Source organism: Harmonia axyridis, chromosome 1 (assembly GCF_914767665.1).
Source record: "Harmonia axyridis chromosome 1, icHarAxyr1.1, whole genome shotgun sequence".
In the NCBI taxonomy this organism is placed as follows: Eukaryota; Metazoa; Arthropoda; class Insecta; order Coleoptera; family Coccinellidae; genus Harmonia; species Harmonia axyridis.
Window position 1 is genome coordinate 32,981,582 of NC_059501.1, and position 19,062 is coordinate 33,000,643.

Genomic DNA, 19,062 nt, shown 5'->3' on the forward strand with positions numbered 1-19,062 from the left:
GTACATTGAAAGTATCTGACAGTGAGCTTCAATTATTTATTATCCCAATAATGAATGAAAACTAATTCATTATTCAGAGGTCATTAACATTATGATCTCACATTAGAATAGATAGTCATTGAATTACATTGAAGTGCGGGGCCAGTGTTTGCGTTTACGATTTTTTATTTTGATATTTGTCGATAATATTTGAATATTTCGGTGAAATTCGTTCATTTGAGACAGGAATGAAACCAAAAATGAATGAATATATTATAGGACATACAAAAATTCCTTATGAAATCTTTCGATCAGTTACAAGGAGCATGTATTATATAAAAAAGCACAAAACTATAAGCATGGTATTATTAATTATGTCTTCGTAACTGGTCATGATATTTCTGAATAATCATTTGACCTTATGAATTTTTTGAAGAGAATGTTTTCAAATGAAAAATGGCATGTTTGGGTGGTTGTTCTAACTCTAAGGGTTGAAGCGATATGATATTGATTTTGATCTTGTCTGCTTATTTTCATTTGCCCTCCCTGTATCTTTATACAGTTCGGTTGTTTCAAAAGGGATCAATGGTCGTATCAATGAACGGGCGATAAAAAGCTCATGACTTCATAATTTTGCTCCCATTGGTTCTACTTAGAGAGTTCATACCGTCAATATTTTTTCCGATAGTCAATGAAATTTAGAAACCAAGCTGAAATGTAAGAGGTGAACACAGGGATGATTAAATTATAAAATAAACGAATACCATACTTTTCCGAACTTCCATGCAACCCCTCAGATATTCTTGAAATCAAACATACCTTCTCTTCATTGAATGAGGCAGAAAGAAAGTTCAAATCTTTACGAAGTTACTGGTTAATATTTCATACCCTCTGGCAACTTACTTATATGTTGGTCGAACTTTATGGTACTTTCCAACTCCAACAATGCCAGATCATTTTCGAAAGTAAGTGGATCATATCCTCTGTTCACGATAACCCTCTTCACGTTTCTGCTTTGTGACCTCTTGGACTCTAGTTCGCCGGAAATGTCGAATTCTCCAAAAACTGCTACCAGGGATGCTAGGAATCCTGGTTGACAATGAGCAGCTGTCAGAACATATTTGTTACTGATGAGAACTCCTCCGCATTTGTTCTTGGTGAAAAGACCCAACCATGTGGACTCCCTGACAAGAACCTGCCAGGGCCATTTTCCAAATGTGGCTTCTCTTCCTCCAACGATACGGCCAGTTTTCATCAAAGGCCTACGACCGCATTCTGAAAGATTAAATACTGAGGAATTCTGGAATTTTCCATGGCATTTCTTTTTCCAATTATTTTGTTTTTTTAATTTTCAAAACTTATTACCATTTGAATATTTTTTCGTTACTCTATATTTATACATATAGCAAAAATGAACACAAATACATACTTGCATAGTGATGTTCACTAAGTTCTTTCATTCGAGAGCTTTGCCTCATGTCTCTTTCGAATCAAAAACCATCTCGAATTTTGCAGTAGTCTTCTGGTTTTGTAGTTTTTTTAATATAAATTTTGCATTCAAACTCAAAAGTGATTAATATCTATACTTAATAACCGAAAAAGCGCTAGCTACTTCTACTCAAAGAGTCAATCGAGTTACCTGTTTGAGAGTTTTGGAAAGTATACCACCACTAGAAAATAATGAATCAAACCTCATCAATACATCACATAATTGCACAATAATATACATTTTGACTACTATCACAACTCATCACAACGCTGCTAATGGTGAATGATAATTTTATTCGGTGGTCTTGATTTCTGCTGTTTTTTTTAAGATAGCTGACATCCTTGTGAAAATCACTATGCAGTACCATCGTAGAGTCTTCATGACAGTGTACAAAGTACTCACCAATAATAATATTCATAAGACCATAGGACATAACTGACATTTTTTCTTTATAATCAACTAGTAAAAAATTCCTTTCTGAACTTTAACGAAAAATTTTCCTATTTTTCATAAGAAGTGTTTACCTAAGATTAATTTTGAAGTGAGTTAAGCTAGCACCGGGGTCTGTCTTTTCATAGGCGAGATTCAGAAAATTTCGACCATTTCATTATTTCATCATATGAACTTTCAAAAAACTCATTATATTTTACGATATTCGATTATGAATGATTATATTTTAGATTAATTTATATGTATAATGAAATTGAAAATAATCCAGGTCCGCTTGAGGTGAAAGTCTGCAAATTCTGCAGCTTTGATTTTTCCATATTTCCTACATTCGAAAAAATATAATGATATTATGAATGAAAAACCTTCTTTTTCAGTATGAATAGAAAATATAAATACTGCTTTTCTTTGGTATAGCCAAAAATCACATAGGATTAATTTATTATTCAGTTGTAGGTACTTTTTTTCGACTGTTGCTTTTCACCTTATAATTCTGCTTCGCTATTCTTGTAGATTACTATATTTGGGATCATCCTTAGACAAAATTTTTCAGTGAAATAGGGATATGAATACTGAGGCAGTAAAATGACATAAGCCTTAAATCTTCAATAGTCAATTAATTCTGTCAGATTATCCTTGATGGAATTGCAAGAATATAAATATAATTTTGGAGTACTTATGAGTCTTTTGAGTAGGATTAGTCGCATTATACTAAAATTTTTATCAACGAAAACGGATTATTTTCAATTTCATTTAAATTTAAGAAACATAAAAAATGGTCAAAAAATTATAAGAAATGAAGAAATAGACAAAATTTTCCCGCAGTACACATTCTCACTTCCTATACATATTACATCTAATACGAAAAAAATACATATTACATTTGATATGAAAAAATTTAAATCTAACACTCACCTCTTCTGTAATCGTCAGTGAAAATACTGGGTGAGATTGTATCTTTTTCAATCAAAGATTCCGTTGTTGTTGTTGGCCTTCTGGTGCCCTTTGATGGTTTTTTTGAAGATGTTGAAGGCTTTTTTGTAGAAGTTGAAGGTTTTTTCGTTGAAGTAATGGTCGTCTGTGTGTTAGCTGGTCGTCTTGTTGGTCTTCGTGTTGTCAATTTAGTAGTAGTTATTCTGTTAGAAGTAGGTCTTGCTGATGGAGGTCTTACAGAAGAAGGTCGAACTGAAGACGGACGAACTGGCGGTCTTCCAGATGTTGATGGTCTAAGAGAAGTAGGCCTGTAGGATGAGGGTCTAGAAGGTGATAGTGGTCTGACAGATGAAGGTCTAACAGGTCGAATGGTAGTTGCTGGTCTAGCAGGTTTTGCCACTGGTTTCTTAGTAGTCGTGCCTTGCTTTTTTATTGGTTTAGTTTTATTTTGGTTGTAAACTACATCTTTAAGATCTTGGAATGGTTCCTGCAAGCCCTGAATGATTTTATTCACGAAAGATTCCATCTTTTCATCAAGAAGCTCATCTTCAGCAAATTCTGGTGTAGTGACATCATTATCTCCATAAAGTGACATATTCAAATTGGGATTTCTAACTGGAGGAAAATTATTGAGTTCATCAAGAGAAGGTTCTACATTGATACCTGCTGTTACGTATTCATCATAAGGTGTAGGTCTTCCTGAAGATGAAACAATGTTAGGCTTAGGGGTGATAAGAACAGTCGGTGATGGTTTCTCACTAGATCCTATATACCCGTTCGATGATGGACCTACGCTCGATGGCCTAGTTCCTGGATATATATTTTGAGTGACATGATTATTGATTGTTACATGATTAACTGGTTTTCTTGGAGGTTTCGGGGAAGGTGTTTGATAAGTTGAAGGATAAGGAGAACTGAACGATGGAGCTTGTGATACTGGTCTAGTATAGGGATCTTCCTCTGTTATTGGACTTAGAACGATAAGCGTTGGCGCAGGACTAGGGTATCCTGTGCTACTTGAAAACTGCGGAATAGGATCAGAGGAGATAGAAATTCCAGGCCCATTCACGCCAATTGTTGATCCAGGTCGTCTAGTTGGAATGGAACTGTAGATGTAAGATGTTGATGGTGGTTTCTTCGTCGTTTGTGTGTACGGTCTTGTCGAATCTGAATATATTGATTGATTTGGTTTAGTCGTCTTCTTGTTCGAGTTTTTCGTAGGTTTACTGCCCTTCTTCTTCGTACTTGATGGTTTCAACTTAGTGGTAGTTGTTTGGGAACTAGTTGTTCTTCTTGGAGGAATTGCTGTGCTGAAGACATACGACGTAGATGGAGGTTTCTTTGATGTGAATGGCTTATAACTTGTAGCTGCACCATAAATATAAGAAGTAGAAACAGGATTTTTCGACGTGGTTGAGTGTTGATAGACATCTGATGTCCCATCATTGTTCAACAGATGAATAACTGGGTAATTATCACTTGAAGGTTCATTTGGTTTTGTTATGGTAGGAACAAGTACATACTTGTCAGTGTCGAATGGTTTCTGGTGAAACATTGGTCGTACAAAAGTAGTTGTCATAGGTTTGGCAGTATAAGATGGCGATGAAACGGAAACCGTCAGTAGTGGAGTGTCGCGGTCATAAGGATGTGTCGATTGTTCAATTCGAGTAGTGGTTGTTTTTCTACTTTCAGTTGTGGGCTTTTTCGTCACGTAACCATTAGATGTCACCAGCGTTACGCTTTCGGTGTTTAGTGCAGTATCTGGTAGAGGATGGTGTAGTAGTCCCGATGTGCTGAACCCGTTTTCATTTTCATTCACTTGAACTATAGCATTATTATCTATCGTCTGAAGCAAGTCTTGGTTAAGTAAGGTTTGCGTTATTTGATGTATTCCGCTGGATGTGATATCTACTGATGGACTACTGGGTAAGTCAACCGGTGGCTTTTTATCCATTGGTTCTGGTTCTTTCTCCTTCAGACTGTTCGTGGATGCGTTTTGAATGAGTTCGCCAGTAGTACCAGTACTGAGATGGCAGCATGCTCCAAATAGAAAACCATCCATGCAAGCTCCAACCACTTCGCCTTGTCTGAGTATACATTCGTGGTTGAACATGCAAACGTTTGGTCCGCCGGTATCATTGAAAATTTTTCTTGTTGGCTTGCAAAATCTCGGTGTTATTCTGTATCCTCCGAAGAGCAATTTGGGATCTGAAAATATAAATAAGTATATAAGTAAAATTCAGTATTTGAATTCAAGGTAAAAAATGCAAAATTAAGTGTATTGTACGTATTTCTAATTATCACAATACGAGGAAAATAGCAAATAATAAGTCATGGAATTTATCAATCATTCGATATGTTTCGTTTTTAATCGGAGGAGATTCCTAGTGAAAAAGGATATGAAACAAATCGTCATGATATTAATTAGACTGAGAAAAATAGATTTTTTCGGCTCGTCCTGCAGGACGAGCGTAAGCGATTCTATTCTATTCGTCTATTCGTCCAAAAAAACCCTATTTTCCGGACTTGTTACGTAAATTACTATTGCTTGAATCATGAGTTCATTTGCATAATTTCCAAAAAAAAAAATGCTACTGGGATCAGATCATTATATTTCGAATTATACATTTGCCAATGTATCTTATTATAATATATCGTCATTGACACCTAAAAAGGAATCATTTAACAGTACGATATTTTCTATCTAGTTTCATTATCATTCGCATATGCAGCGAAAAAACTAAAATTCTTATACAACCTTTGTCCCAACCCTATACTCGCCCTATACCTATACCAAATTTCATCAATATCGATTAATTTAATTTGATATGTTATCAATATCGATCTAGTAGAACGAGATATATTGAGATCTTGAGTATTACACGTTTGCACATGAACAAGACGTACCATTCATCTGAAAGAGCTCAATTTTTTATACCTTTCTGGTGGACTCTCACCAATTTCATAAGAATGAGAGTTGTAAAGTTAAAGCTGGTACAATGAATGCGGACACACAGGTCGACTGACAGAAAAGAAATGCATTCTGCGAGAACAACTGAATTTTCAGAAGCGAACCGTTTTTTTATTCCTAATAATATCTTTTATTTTCTCCAGTTTCGATAGACTTTCGATATTAGGAATCATGGCAGGAGAAAATTATGTACTCAAATCTGTTCATTTCCAAATTTTTCAAAACTAATTGGAAAGTGCTTTTTTTCACCATGAACAACCATTGAAAATTCTGGCTTTATTTTCTCTTAGCACTTCTTAGAACCTTTCTGCAAAAATCTGAAATGAATCCCTTTTTTGGAAGATGTAATAAAGTTCGAGCGTTATCAGAACAGAAACACTTGATTACTTTCTGCCGTTTTGATAACTCACTTCATCTGTAACCTTTGGATCAATACAAAATTTTAGTAAAGTCTGACAAATATTTTCTGAGATAGCGAAATTTTACATTTCAAAAATGTTTGAAGCTTCGATAATCCGATTCATCCCTTTTATTCTGAATTTCTATTCGAATATCTGGGTATTTGATCAATTATTGCGCTCAAAAATCAAATGACAATTTCCATCAGGCAGATTCCGTCCATTGAGAATTCAAAATAATGTTTAGACCTCCAACTCTCAAATCTATTTAAAAAGTTGCCAGTCTTTGTGTTTACCAAATAATGGCCTGTTTGATGGAAAAACGGAATTGTTCTTCATAAGGATGTGCAATCTGATTATGCGAAATCAGTTTTCCCTATTTTGGAGATCGATCACGCAAAAATTATATGGGGATTTATATTCAGTAAAGAAAATCTAGATTGAATTTAATTCGATAGTTAATAACAAACACCCATCTTTAAAAAAGAAACACGTAACAACTCTAATGTTCACCACTTAATCTAATACTGTAATACTGATTGATTTCAAACTGATGGCTAGAATTTTGAATTTGTTACCACACATCATTCCTCATTATGTCAGAGATGCCGTCAAAATTTGTTCAGTGGCGAGTGTTATCCATCTCTTTTACTGCCAGTCAAACCTTCACTACTAAATAGATATATTGGAAATGACAGGATGATCCGCAGGCTTATTTGATAAATTTGAATATATAGCATCTTAAAACCTTCATATATTCTACACGTTGGGATAGGTAGTTTATGACGGAAAATTCATACTGAAACTCAAGAATGATTGTATATTCCCGGCATCCCTAAACTTATTTCTTCTTCAGTTATTATAAATTTCGAATATCTATAATAACTCAAGCAATCTATATATCTGATAGGAATAATTTACTGGGTGTCTCATATGTTTTTGAGACAGTTTTCAAACAAATACATTTATGTTTTGAATAACGAAAACTATGTAGTTACAATTCCTTCGAAGATAGAAGGATCTTAGTTAAATTTAAATTTTAAATAGATTAAAGAGCATGTGATACATAGTTCGGAAGCTCTCTTGGGAATCCTTTCAGAAAAATGGAATAATTTTCAATGTTTTTTATCCCGATTCTCCTATACTCCAGTAGAACTGAGAAGTTCAGAGCATGTTTGACTTAGGACTGTCAAAACAACTGGTTACGTTCTATATAAGCTTTGTTACTGTTTTACAGCGCCACTTCAGGCACTAAACTATTCATTTTTTGTTGCTGAATACATTCCGTCACCAGAAAATTTCTTATCCGGTCTGATTCTTGAACTCCAGACCTTCGTCTTAGGAGTACGAGCTCCTACATTTTACATTTGCAAGTGTATAAAGCAGCAACTACTGAGTTGCTTCACTGATGGTTCCATCAGAGGTCCCGGATTGAAACACCAAACTTCCTCAGAAGAGATCCTGTCCTTAATATTGATAAATAATGCTCCTGGCGTGTTTATCGAATATCAGCAAAAAAGGTGATTTGAATCACTGCCACTTTATGTTTTAGTATCGCAGTAACAGCTCCGAGTGCACACCAACTCATGCTTTCATTCTTTATATAAGGTGAAGTGAAAAAAAACTATTATTTTTGCATGAAAAACAAGGCTTTAATCACCATAGTTACATAGAATGATAACTTGTTGCCATAAAATCAATATGCCTCTCTCATAGAAGCCCTCCTCCGTATTGGCAAAAAATTGAGACAGTCGATACTTACAAAACTCTGTTGAGAAGCAAAGTTTTCACCAGCAAATTGTTCCCCTTGGAGAGGAACAGATGGTAATCACTTGGTTGAAGGTGGATGCATAAGAACCTCTCAACCAAGCTCCCGGAGCTTTTGACGAGTCACTATGAAAATGTGTGGGCTGACGTTGTCAGGATGGAATACAATTCCTCTCCTATTGGCCAAATCTGGCCGCTTCTGGGCCATTGCTTCCTTCAGAAGGTCCAATTGTTGACAGTACAGTTCTGAGTTGAAAGCTTGGCCACCGTTTTCGCCGGCTCAACGTATTTCGACTACGACCGTTTTCGCTTGACGTTGCCGTAAGTGATCCACTTTTCATCACCAGTCGCCGACCGCTTCAAAGTTGTGTCGATTTTTTTGAGATTCAGCAGTGATTCGCAGTTGGAAATACAGTGCATGAAGTTTCTTTGCGTTACCGAGAGACGAAGTCCAACAAGGTGCTGTGTTGTTGTTTGGGAGATTGGTGCACTGAATGGCTCCACGGAGATTAGTCAAACTGTCTTAATATACAGACGTGATATCCCTGGAATACCCCATAAAATACTTGGGAGTCATCTCAGAAGAATCTCTCAAACAAGTACCAGTTCGAAAGGATAAAATGGTATTTTCCACTAGGTCTCCGCTGGTGTCTCGTCGCAGCAACATGTCCATTTAGAATAAAGTTATCTTGTATAAAATCATTGTCTGTCCTACCGTTTTTCATATGCTTCAACGTGTTGGACTTTCGAACACTACACAACGATGTTCAATAACGCGCCCTGGGTTTTTGGCAATATCCAACTCTATCGTGAGGTAAACCTTCCACCAATGAAAAACTTCCTTCAGGAAATCACTCCACTACGACGAATCTGCCACCAGATACAAGCGTCCAAAAATTGCACTTCAAATCGAGTCTTTTGGTGATCGTCATTCACTCAATATTCTCCAAAAGACCGTTCAGCCCATGTATCCTTTTTAAAAGCCTCACTTATCCGTTAAAATTTACTTCTATGAGGCATTGGCACTCATGAGGAAGTAAAGGTGCCTTTGCAAATATGTAAGATGTCGCTGCACTCTGCGCAATACTGGACAGCACGGTACCGTTCGATTTATATAATTCTGGATCAAATATTTCAGAAGTATGCCACTCAACATATCAATGCCTCATGAATAAGTAATATCATATGCACGATCCATAATGATTCATCACGAACTGCTGATCGTATTGGGTATTTCGTATTGAATGTTCAATATCTATTGCGATGTAAAAAAAAGGAAAAACAAATATATTTTTTCCTATTTTATACTACTAGCTGCCGTTAACATGATTATTAACAAAAATGTCGTTACCAACTATGGAAACTACAATTTCTTAGTTCTGTATTATAAAATTTGTGACATTGTTGTGAAACAATAGTAATTCCACCAACGCACTTACATACTGGCTAAGCGAAAAAGAGAACAGTTCACGTGTTTTCTAATTCTACTCGAGAAATAATTTCAATTAATAATTAATACAATTGTTAACTTGCGTGTCACTACCCATTTTGTGCTCTTGAGTATAGATAAATTCTTGAATTAATATCAGTGTGCGTTTCTTGTAGGTGAAAAATAAACCGGTAGATAACGTTATACATCAATTCCTAGATGGTGCTAATTATCGACCTGTTATTTCTCGGATACGTTAACCGCTCGTTGCTCAAAGCATAGAACAAATTCAGAAGTAAATGACGAGCAATGAAAAGATGCGTTCATTCAGGTCAGTATTGAGCGGCCTATAATTTCGGAGATGAATAGATTAGCTTCTGTGAGAATAAAAGGCGGAAGCGGGGCAGATTTATACACAAAAAATTTACTGAATTGTACGTGAACAAAAATGTTTCAAGATTTGTGTATTTGTTTTGATGCGTGTATCATACTATAGTAATTTACGCAACAAGTCCGGAAAATAGGGTTTTTTTGGAGGAATAGACAAAATTCCAGGACGAGCGTAAGCGAGTGCTGGAAGTCTGTGAGTCCAAAAAAACCATTTTCGGGCGTGTTGCGTACAATATTTTTTCGGCAACCGTATAGAATAACACTATCGCTGCTCCTTTCCATATTTTATTACGATTTCGATCAAAAAACATGCAAATTGTTGACAACTAATATCATATGAACTGTCAGCCGTTTTCTCGGTTGCTATTGTAATGATCAATTGCATTTATTAAAAATATACCTATCAAGATTTTCAATTTCAGAACGACACAAACAACGTGATTCTTTTCCGGCCTAGTCCGGGAAGTACGTACTTTCCGGACTAGGCCGGGAAATGCTACTTTCTCAGAGAAAAAGCGTCCGGGAAGAGAGCATTTCCCGGACGGTTGCCGAAAAAATAAATTTCAATATACGGAAAGAATTTATGTTTTGAATTCATGGGTTTTTGAGTTGAAATGATTTCAACGAACGTGGTTTTGTATCTTTCTGCCCCAATGAAGGGACACTTTGATACATAGGTTGGGCAGTTTGATACTGAGTAAAAATTAATAAAACGTCTAGCTCTACTTGAGAACACATTGCCTGAAGTCTAAAAATGAATGATTAAAAAAAACAGTTCAATGTAGTAATTTTTAGAGGAAAACAACGATAATATAATCTTCTGAAGTTATGTTTCAAAGGTGTTGAGTATAAAAATCTAAGGAAATAAACTAATCCATCTGTCACTATGTCAAGTGAAGTGTCAAGAAATTCTCTCAAACTGATCACTATTTACTACAGGTGGTCTAGATTTTGGTGCAATAACTTTGGCATCGAATAGAACAACTCTTTCATAAGAAGAATTCTTATAAGTATATATCCTAACGAGCTTCGTTTTCGAAATACAGGGTGTCAAAGTTTGAGAAAAAAATCAGTCTCCTGAATTTTTTCCTAGAATTTACTATTTTCGAGATAATATAGTACAAAAAAAATATTATCCACAAAATCTTCAAATATTTTTATTTTCAAATATTCCCATTAGTGATAAATGAAAGAACAAAAATTGACGTAGTGTATTAGAACACTATCAGAAGGCATTTAATTGTACATTTCTGAAAGACACTCAAACAATATAAAAATTTGTGAATATTGTTAAAGTGTCTGATGAATATTCTGTCTGAAATATAAATAATAAATAAATATAATAAATAATAAGTTTATTGAAGCAGAAAAATATAACGAAAAACAGTTTCTGAAATACAATTAATTCGTAAGGTACGCATCAATAAACAAATTACAACCCACAAAAGTATATACTTGTTCATTCATGCTATCTCTTCAATTAAATGCCATCTGAATATAGTCATGATACACTACGTAATGTTTTGGTCTTTCATTCATAACTAATGAGAAAATTTGAAAAATTAATTTTGTGGATAGTATTTGTATACATGATTATCCCGAAAAGGGTACATTCCTTAAAAAAAAATTGGGGGAACTTCTTTCGTAATGAAGCCCTTTTGATTTCAGAAATGAAAAAAATGTTCCGAAAACAGACAGGGGTAGGGATTTTCAATGAGGAAAGAATAATCGCACCCCTATATCTACGCCACTGGATTATTTTAGCAGGAGACGGTAACCTAATTCGAAACATTACGTTATCATGACTTAAAAATCAAAAATTGAAATAATGAATGTAATGATGCCAGAGTTATAAGAAAAAAACTGATATTTTTTTTCAAACTTTAACACCCTGTATCTCTGTATTCTCAAATACAGGTACATCATTCAATATGTCTGAACCGATATGTTAACATTATTTGCAAAATATTAGGTATACCTCTTTGAGGGGTAAAGATATCACCACAAATAAGACCCAAGTGTAGCAGAACTAGAAAAATAATGTCATACAATGTTGGTACCTATAGAGAGTTTCGATATTCGTATTTCTTTAATTTTTATTGCAAATGTAATGTAGAGTGCAGAAGAACTTGAAATGCAACTGAATACTAAGGATGAATAAGCTTCATCGAAAACGTGTAAGTATGAGTGGTAGAGTAATTAAAAATCGCTTAATATATACTAACTGACAAAGAAACTGTCACACCCAGAAGATTGTATAGCAAGGAGTTAATTATTGAAATTTGGAGAAAGAAATCGTGAAGGTTTTTTCATGTAAACAATTTTTGTTACCTAAATATTATAGTCGTTTTTTGCAAGTTTTTCAAATTTTCCAACAAACCAGCTGTTCGAGAAGATCTAAAGTCGATGTTAAGTTGTTGTTCTAGCAGACTAGAGCACGTGTACGTGGAATTTAATGCCAACTAAATGAATTTGAAATTGAATTGAATTGAATTTGAAATACTCGTTTGGGTCTTATGGTCATAACTGCTAGAACCAATTTGCCTCACAAATCAATTTGTGAAGATATATTGACTTGTAGGGTAGAAAAAACCTAATCGAAGCCAGAAGACCTGATTTTCTACGAGAACTTTATATTGTGAAGTTCATTGAAGATACGCTACAGAATAAATTCCAGCACCACATTTATAATGGCTGATGATTTCTTAAAAAAGTTTTCTCTAATTCTGTGGTTATTCCGTTCATTCTTCCACATCTTGTAGAACAAAATCGTGCGAGAATATGTCAGAAACGCACAGTTTTCATGGTTATATTTTATTATTCTATGTTGGCACTCCGAACTTTCCGCCACGGCTTTATCTGTCAATTCATCAATTTGCCTTAAAGAAATCTGTTCTGCCAACCAACATTTTTCAATGCAAAAATCACTAAATTATATTTATGGAAATATTTCATTAATTTCAATGAAAATGCAATGAATTAGAGAAAATAATGTATAATACTCGTACAGAAGGCTCATTCTACCACTCGTTCATTCCAAAACTCGCCACTTCGTGGCTCGTTTTTGAATTTTTAACTCGTGGAAGAATAGCAATGCCTTCTGCACTTGTATTATAAATAACTATTCTCTAATTCTGTGGTTATTCCGTTCATTCTTCCACATCTTGTAGAACAAAATCGTGCGAGAATATATCAGAAACGCACAGTTTTCATGGTTATATTTTTTTATTCTATGTTGGTACTCCGAACTTTCCGCCACGGCTTTATCTGTCAATTCATCAATTTGCCTTAAAGAAATCAGTTCTGCCAACCAACATTTTTCAATGCAAAAATCACTAAAATATATTTATGGGAATATTTCATTAATTTCAATGAAAATGCAATGAATTAGAGAAAATAATGTATAATACTCGTAGAGAAGGCATAAGATAAATGTCAATTGGATATGAAATTTTAGTATAGTTATTTATAATACAAGTGCAGAAGGCATTGATATTCTACCACTCGTTCATTCCAAAACTCGCCACTTCGTGGCTCGTTTTTGAATTTTGAACTCGTGGAAGAATATCAATGCCTTCTGCACTTGTATTATAAATAACTATACTAAAATTTCATATCCAATTGACATTTATGTTTCAATTATCAGGGTTATTTAGGTAGTTTGAATTCTCTTGAAACAGTGGGACAATAAACTATGAATATTATAAGAACAATATGTGACAGCTGGTGAGAGCTCAATGATAGATTAATTGAATAGATTTTTCTCCACGATAACGCCCTATATCACATCAAGTTTTGTGTATTTGTGAACGAAATTCTTGTCAAAACTCGACAAATCTTATTGAATAACAATTGAATTTCCCTGATATAGCTCCGGCCAACTCTTTGGTTGTCCAAAACTCAATTTATCGCTCCTAGGCACCCGCCTCCAGTTGATAGCGGAAATAAAAGAGAATCGCGGTGAATACGAAGTTTGAATCCGGAAAATGCATTCAGGAAATGTTTCGATGACGAATGAATATGTAAATTTGCACGTCTCTTCCATGAAAATAGCAGGCTATCATTTTGACCAAATGTCTGTATTTTTGAAACAAATTTTCAATTGATAGGGTTTGAATCACTGACAAAGAATTGGAGTTCAGAATCGATTCTCTTTATTCGTCCTACAGGGCTAACTGCTCGACCTAGTGTACAGGTTGTCCCAATTTCGATGCTCACTGAAAACATCCCGAAAACTAGAAGATCCTCCGATCACTTTAATCACTTTTAATAATAAATTATCAGAAAGCAAAATATAGATTCAATTGTTTCGTTCTCTAGTTACAGCGTTTCTGAAAAATGACCGTTTCAAATATTTCACTATATCTGTTTGGGATATTCGAAAAATTCTAAAACGTTTTTAATTAAATATCATGGTTCATACAATACTCATAAAAGGTCATAAAATCAATTGCCGTTTTATATATATAGAGGAGGGTTGATGTTTCTTGAATAGGACACTATATTTTTCAACGCAGTTTTTCAGCCGCATATTTTTAAGAGCATTCCGTTTCAAGGATATTGAATTTTTTGACTTCATTTTTACCTTATCTCTAAATAGGGTGTCACGAACACATCTCTGGGATATGTAGTAAACTGAAAAATAATTGGAGTTTGCTCAATAAAAAATTTTCGTAACTCCATCCGTATTCGAGATAAAGGGCGTTGAAGAAAAAAAACAACTGACAACATCGTAATGAAATTTCATACGAATGAATATGTTTTGGAAGGAGATATATCCATTGAATTTGTTTTTATATCTGACTCTCATAGAAGGCGCTTGTTACACGGTTTATACCTACCAAGAATATAATTTTTTTCTTCCAATTATCTTGAATACGGACGGTGTAACGAAAATTTCTTACTGAATAAACCCCAATTATTTTTCAGTTTACTACCTGTCCAAGAGACGGGGTCATCTTTTCTCGGAAGACCCTGTATATCTCTTAAATTGAAATTGATTTCTAAGATCTGTTATGACTATCATATAAACCATAAAAACGTTTTAGAATTTTTCGAATATCTGGAACAGAAACCAAGATAAAGCGAAATATTTGAAACAGTCATTTTTCAGAAACGCCTTATAATTGGATATATATAATTTTTTTTCTGATATCTTATTATTTCGATAAAACAGATAGGGGCCCTCGAAGATTTTCTTCTCTAAGTCTTATAGTTCTCGAATTGCTTTCAGTGAGCATCGAATTCAGGACCCCCTGAACACAATAACCATGGAACGGAATGTGCAACAAACTGCTCATGGTATTAATTTCGTAGAGGGCAAAATCCACATGATGATTATGGAGATATTTTCATTTGATATTTTTGTGTACGATAACACGTACACAAAAATATGTACACGATAACTCTCGAGCGGAATGTGCTAGATATAGTAAATCCAAAGTCACTTGAACTAGTCGATAAAAACGCTTGGCCAGTGGTCCTTTTGAAGTGGATACCCTGATCCGCTAAATACCGGGGTTTATTTTGAAGTATTGTTACGCAATAAATTCACTGGTCCTAAAGGAATTTCTGGAAACTTGGACAACCCAAGTGACTTTGGATATACTTTGAAATTTTCAGTAAGTTATTCGGAAAAATCTATTCAGACAGTCCACACGGACTTTGTGGTTATTAAGTTTATTTGTATAATTTCTGTGAAATTATTTGTAACTTAATGTATTATGTATTTTCCCAAACAAACTATATTATTAATGATTCCTGAGTTAAATTTGAACAATAAACTCAAAATTCAGCATGTATGATAAAAATGAAGAAAAATAGTCAATCAACAGTGAAAATAATAACAAGAAAGAAACAATTTAAATTTCATAAAAAAGTTTGATTTTTCCAATAAAAGATAAATTTCAATGAAGAATGGTCTTCTATGATTTGATCACGATAGATACTAGCATTTATCGTTTCTCCGAAAAAAATTGTTCTGTAAGGTGATAAATGATATTGTGTTGACAGTTTCAGGTAAAGTGCTGAATTTACGAGGCATGTCACAGTTTTGAGTAATTAATCTTAATGTATATTAATTATTAGGACTAGGTTTGAACCTACATTACACTGAACGAATTCATGGATTCACCTTATTATTATGTAAAATGATTCTCTTTTTTTGGCATAGTCAGTAGATTTGATGTAATATTATATGATAAACCTAATTAATATTACAAAATATGTTCTATAATGCGAGGTGCTAATTCTTCGTTCTCTCGCTCTCTCTCTTTCTCTCTCTCTCTTTCTCTTTCTCTCTTGAAAATACGTAGCTCTTGAAAATATCGTAGCTGGGTAAAATTTGCCCGATGCATTTTTGAACGATTGACTTCTTATTAAAATCAATTGAATAGATTATCAATTGCCAGGAGAATTTCGAAATAGATCAGAAATTCCAATATGTTAAAGCTCATTCATTCGCAAAGACAATAATGGTAATTTTATCCATATCCAAGATGGATTTGATGAACAAATTTTCGATAAATATGCTGTTCGTAGGCAATTATTTCTTATAATTTTTCTCGGTTAATTCTGTAACCAATTATTTTGTACTGAATAATCAGTTTCATATATTGTCATAGACAATAATAAGTTTCGGTTCGAATGATTTATTTTCGAATGATCAACCTATAAGTTAAAAAAAATATTGAAATGTCCTCACTTTACTTTTTTAAATGCATCTATAGAATTTAAATATCGAATAAGAGAAGCTTATCTTGGAATCTTCATGCGATCTTCTCGTGAAATTCAGGTGAGTGTTACTCAATCAATATAAGTGACATTGATGTCACATGTTGTAAGTGAAACAGTGTTAAATAAATATTCCGTAAATAAAGTTAATTTAATTTCAATCAATGTCACTTACAGTTTCTTTATAATATTTTTCTTCTGATATAGCTACTCCAATAACATATCTATTCTAGGTTTAGCTGTTATTTTCCAGTAAGACATTTTATGGCTGTCTGGTTTTCCTAAACTTGTTACTATATTGCTGATATTAAACCAAGTCTTATGTCTAATCCTTTCTGTTTCTTTATACGGATGTGAGAGCTGGACCCTGGATGGGAAAACAGAAAAACGTATTGAAGCGTTCGAAATGCACGCTTACATGCGAATGCACCGTGTGTCTTGGACAGAACACAGAACCGGAATAGACGTTCTGCAATAAATGGGAAAAATAAAGAACTCCTCCTGAAAATCAAGGAAATGGAATTACAGTATTTAGGATCCATATCATGAGAGGCGGCAATACGAAATTCTCCACCTGATAACCGAAGAAAAAATTGAGGGAAAACGATCAGTTGGTTGAAGGCAGAACTCGTGATTGAAGGATTTGCGTAGGTGGCACGGAAGGACATCGACAGAAATTTTTAGAGCTGCGGTTTCCCGTACCTACAACGTTAGCCATTTAGATCACCAACCTCCATAGGGAGACGGTGTCCTAAAGGGGAAGAATTCCCCGAAGAATATTTCGATATATTCTGCTTATTCTTTTCAACAGGAAAGGAGTAACAAAATTGAGATTGACGTAAAATGTCTTTGGTAATTTTGGTGGATTCTCGTGTTTTAGGTACCTACTGATCCTCAATTTAAGTAACTCAATATATAGCAGGTATATATCATGATTTTGATGAGATGAAATTAAAAATAGCAATGAGAAATATTTGGGATATTGCTCCTACTTATACGATTGGGTATCTTCGTATATCTCGAGGTATATCTGAAATAGGTTCCTTATGATATATCATACCTAATCAACAATCACATAATCACCTGAAGTAAATATGCTATTTTCTCTATTTCAGTATCGTAATGAGTTCATGACAGTACTAAAAACAGTGCTGTAATGAACTCATTACAGCATTGTTTTCATTTATATTTTTCTTTTTGTGATTGTCTAGACTGGCTCCCGATCGTATCGAATCTCAAAACACGTCAATTATCAATATAATATAATTTGTATAAAGTGAAATGATTTGCAACATTATTCGCAACTTCTCTTATTCTAGTGGTGTTAAATCGATGTCGACACACATAATTTCACGAATTCAATGCGTAATTATAAATTATTCCAAAATTCGGAACGTACGATTCAAATTCAAATTCCAATTCTGTAATCTTTCAATTTTCGTAACAGTCACACCAACTGCTAAGATTCAATATAAAAGTCAATAGGATGTATAATCTTTATTTTTCATTGAATTTCGTAAATTTTCCAAAAGAATCGAATGAAATAGAGAAAATATCGTCTAATACTCGTTGAAGAAGGCAATTCTTCAACTTGTTTTAGAATAGACTATTGTTTAACTCAATTGAAACTCACAGAGAAGATTTCATCTTTTTCGTAAATCATAAAATGAATAATTACGAATATTAATCATTGAGTTGGTCCACACATTATAAGTTCTACCTTCCCTAGGAACTATTTTTGGTAAATAATATAAGGTTTAGTGAAGTAACCTTTACCTATGGAAGAAGTCATCATGAAAATGTTAAAAAATATAATTCAATGAGTAAATATCTCTTTCAAATATTTCCCAGTGGAACTCCTTTGACTGGTATTCCAATTATCGAATGATTATAAATTCTTTCAGTAAAAGTGATTATACCATTCCCTTCAAAACTTCAAAGATTTCCTATAACAGCGGTGAGAGTTCATATAACAGTTAAAAATACACGGAATGAAAATGGAGAGATGATGAGAGAATTGCAATTTCACCTCAAATAGGCAACTGAGTCAACGAATCGACTTATAATTACCCGATATTGGAATGTATGTCAATTCGTTGTTTACATAAAACTCAACTAACATTTGCATAGCGCGAATATCGATGTGAAACTAAGCAAATTATTCGCGCATCTGAAGCGTTTACTTTTTACTTTCTTCTTGAAGATGCTATCACGCAGTAGGCAGAGAAGACCTCGATGCAAAGGTGACTCGAACACTGGCTTCTTTATGATTTCCATCCATTTTTCAACAGAGTTATATTGAGTTCATTATAAAGCTTTGCTTTTCACATAATTGTAGACAAAGGGCCAGGCTCCTGAATGTATGAAAAATGGTTAGGGTTATTTTCAAATGTTAATATTGTCTTTGTAGACCTTTATGTCCTTAATAAGAAAAGATTTTGGTCAACGCTAGATATGAAGTTATAGGATGTTCAAGGTAGACATAGACATAAAAGCTACAAATACTATAACCTAACCTAACATAACA

The 19,062-nt window shown here is 34.0% G+C and overlaps 1 protein-coding gene across 1 annotated transcript in view; it reads right to left on the reverse strand.

Annotated features, from left to right (window-relative positions):
• Positions 1-19,062, reverse strand: part of LOC123688810 (serine protease filzig) — a 55,143-nt gene that overhangs the window by 9,701 nt on the left and 26,380 nt on the right. The window contains exons 2-3 of the mRNA XM_045627482.1: positions 2,831-5,056; positions 883-1,254 (exon numbers count right to left, since the gene is read on the reverse strand). Coding sequence (XP_045483438.1) covers positions 883-1,254; positions 2,831-5,056 — 2,598 coding nt within the window. The remainder of the gene's footprint in view (positions 1-882; positions 1,255-2,830; positions 5,057-19,062) is intronic.